We start from the raw sequence: 3,361 nt of genomic DNA, 5'->3' as shown, positions 1-3,361 counted from the left end.
TATACCGGATCAGATGACAAAAAAATGGAATGTTTGTTGCGAATTACAAATAAAATAAACTATGGCTATAACATTTAATTTGAATTAATAGTTTGCTATTTCATACCATTTTTTTTTAATTAGTAGTATAAAACATCCATTTATTCGATTTTATGTTAATTTTTATTTTAATTAGTAGTATAAAATATCCATTTATTCGATTTTATGTAATTTTTTAATTTAATTTGAATTAATAGTTTGCTATTTCATACCATTTTTTTTTAATTAGTAGTATAAAATATCCATTTATTCGATTTTATGTAAATTATTAAGTGTAAAAATTGAATATGATTATGTATCATGCTTTGTTTAAGTCAACCTTGTCGAGGTCATAATCTTAGTGTAAAAATATCTAGAGTTGATCTTGATAAGTTATAATACATTTGAATTTTTTGTTAAAATCAAAGTGTAGTAAAAGATATTCAAATCTTGTCAAATTTATAATTTATTCGAATGAAATAGCAGAATGCTATATAAAAGTTAAAAATTTTAATGACGATAAATGAGACAACAAATAATAGTATAAAATTAAAGAAAGCATAATGATTTTTATATGAATTGATTCATTTAAAAGAGGTAGCATTATAATTATGATAGAAAGTTAGGATAAATTTTCTAACACAATTTTAGTCACTAATGTTTGAATTTGATATTGACAAATCATATTAAACTTTAGGTAAAAATATTTTATATTTGACATTTCAGATGTAAAATCACACTTTAAACAAAATATTCAATATCAGACGTGCATACTCTAAAGTTTTTCTTAAAGATGATAAGCTTGCAAAAATATTTTAGCTACTGTTGTAAATTAAATAGCAACCTTAAAAGCGGCTATTTATGCCCTTCATCCCCTAAATTCACACTAATCCAACATTTTAAGGCTAGATCCTTTTCTAATTAACTATATAATATATGTAATTAATAATAGAGTAAAATTTAGTTTACCCCAATATATTTTTTAACTTTGCGATGCAATATTTCACCTTTTAAATTCCATGAGTTGATGTTACACGTGTCTTCTTTTCTCAACCTAAGCTGGACTTTTTCCATTGGCCCCCCCACTTTTCTTACTTTCTCTCACTTTTGCCCCCACTATTTTTTCAACCTCTATATATAACCCCCTTAATTTTCCAATATTCTCAAAACTCTCTTTTCTCTTTTTTATCACCATGCAAACAATCAAACCCCTCAATTCTCCTTCATTTTCTTGCAAAATTCTCATCAACCCTTCTAAAAAAAACACTATAACTCTTCCAAGAACACGAATTCCACCTCTTCCATCACCACCATCATCATCACCATCATCGTCGAATTCAGACGAATCGAAAATATTTCCACTAAAAATTGACCCGCCCAAATTAAACCCTTTTCAAAAAATTGCTTCCAATGCTTTGGACATGCTAGAAAAATTAGTTATAACAAAGTTGGAAAAAAAACATAAGCTGAACCGGACGGTTGACCCGGAAATTCAACTAGAAGGGAATTTTGCACCGGTTCATGAATCCCCGGTTCAGCAAGGTCTTGAAGTAATTGGTCAGATTCCGTTAAATTTAACCGGGGTCTACGTTAGAAATGGCGCGAACCCGTTATTCGAACCAATTAACGGACATCATTTATTTGACGGTGACGGTATGATTCACGCCGTTAAATTAGATTCGGAAAATAATAAAGCTAGTTACTCATGCCGGTTCACTCGAACCAGCCGGTTGGTTCAAGAGGCTTCAATAGGCCGGCCGGTTTTTCCTAAGCCAATTGGCGAATTACACGGCCATTTAGGGCTAGCTCGGCTCGCACTATTTTTAGCTCGAGCGAGTTTAGGGTTAGTGGATGCTACTAAAGGAACCGGCGTAGCAAACGCCGGTTTGGTTTATTTTAACGGTCGACTTTTAGCTATGGCGGAGGATGATCTACCGTACAACGTTATTATTAAGGAGGATGGCGATCTAGAGTCTAACGGACGTTACAATTTTAACGGACAAATTAATGATCCATTGATAGCACATCCTAAAGTGGACCCCACAACAGGGGAATTTTATACTTTGAGTTATAATGTATTAAAAAAACCTTATCTTAAATTCTTCAAATTTGACACGTGGGGTAATAAGTCACGTGACATTTCTATTTCCCTCCAAAACCCATCCATGATCCATGACTTTGCCATCACGGAAGGTCACGTGATCATTCCGGATTATCAAGTGGTATTCAAGTTATCCGAGATGATATGGGGCGGGTCGCCCGTAATCCACGACCCGAATAAAGTATCAAGGTTCGGCGTGTTGTCGAAAGACGACCACGACGAATCAAGAATCAAATGGATTGATGTTCCTAATTGCTTTTGCATGCATTTGTGGAACGCGTGGGAGGAGAATCATGAAGAATCAGGTGACAGGACCATTGTGATTATAGGTTCATGCATGAGTCCACCTGACTCGATCTTTTCAGAAAGTGATGAGCCTTTAAAAAGTGAACTGACTGAAATTCGATTAAATTTGAGAACAGGTGAGTCAACCAGACAGATTATAGTATCAGGGATGGATTTAGAAGCGGGACAAGTCAACAAGACTAGACTCGGTCAAAAAACTCGGTATGCCTTCATGGCTATAGCCGAACCATGGCCAAAATGTAGTGGCCTAGCGAAAGTCGATTTGGTCACGGGAAATGTCACGAAATTTTTATACGGGGATGACAGATTCGGGGGTGAACCTTATTTCGTACCGAGCACGAAAGAAGGAAGAGGAGAAGGAGAAGATGAAGGGTACCTTATGAGTTATGCTAGAGATGAAAGAAAAGAAAAATCGGAATTAATTATAGTTAATGCTAAAAATATGAAGCAAATGGCCTTAGTAAAATTACCTAAAAGAGTGCCATATGGCTTTCATGGTACATTCGTTAGTTCACAAGATTTATGTAATCAATCTTATTGTTAATACAATTCATAGAGTTAATTATAATGTAATTAAATATTGTATAATTCTGTTGTTAATGAAAAAATAATTTTAAGACTGAAAATAACATTAAAGGAAAATATAATCTCATAGATGGAATAACAATATTTTTGTGGCATTGCATTATGTTAAGAGCGTGTTTTATCCAAAATATGGAAGGTGAGATATTTTTACACAATATATGAAAGAAAAATATTTTTGCACGGATAATCACAGTAGCTCAGTTGATTGATTATGCCAACTATACCTTGTCAGTGAAGATTCCATTCTCTCGTTGTAATCTTGTCACCCGTTTTTCTTATCCATACCTCCATTTTTAAAAGAAATATATATATATTTTGGAGTCATTTTAAATACGTTAAAAAAACATTTTT

The 3,361-nt window shown here is 33.2% G+C and overlaps 1 protein-coding gene across 1 annotated transcript; it reads left to right on the top strand.

Moving 5' to 3' along the window:
* Positions 1 to 1,199: 1,199 nt before the first annotated feature.
* On the top strand, positions 1,200 to 2,969 carry LOC102579540 (9-cis-epoxycarotenoid dioxygenase NCED6, chloroplastic). Its single transcript, XM_006349464.2, has one exon. It carries the CDS (start codon positions 1,212 to 1,214, stop codon positions 2,967 to 2,969), a length of 1,758 nt encoding a protein of 585 aa, XP_006349526.1. The 5' UTR covers positions 1,200 to 1,211.
* Positions 2,970 to 3,361: the final 392 nt, after the last annotated feature.

This window comes from Solanum tuberosum, unplaced genomic scaffold (assembly GCF_000226075.1).
Source record: "Solanum tuberosum cultivar DM 1-3 516 R44 unplaced genomic scaffold, SolTub_3.0 scf00106, whole genome shotgun sequence".
Lineage (NCBI taxonomy): Eukaryota > Viridiplantae > Streptophyta > Magnoliopsida > Solanales > Solanaceae > Solanum > Solanum tuberosum.
This window is presented reverse-complemented; position numbering and strand designations above follow the sequence as displayed.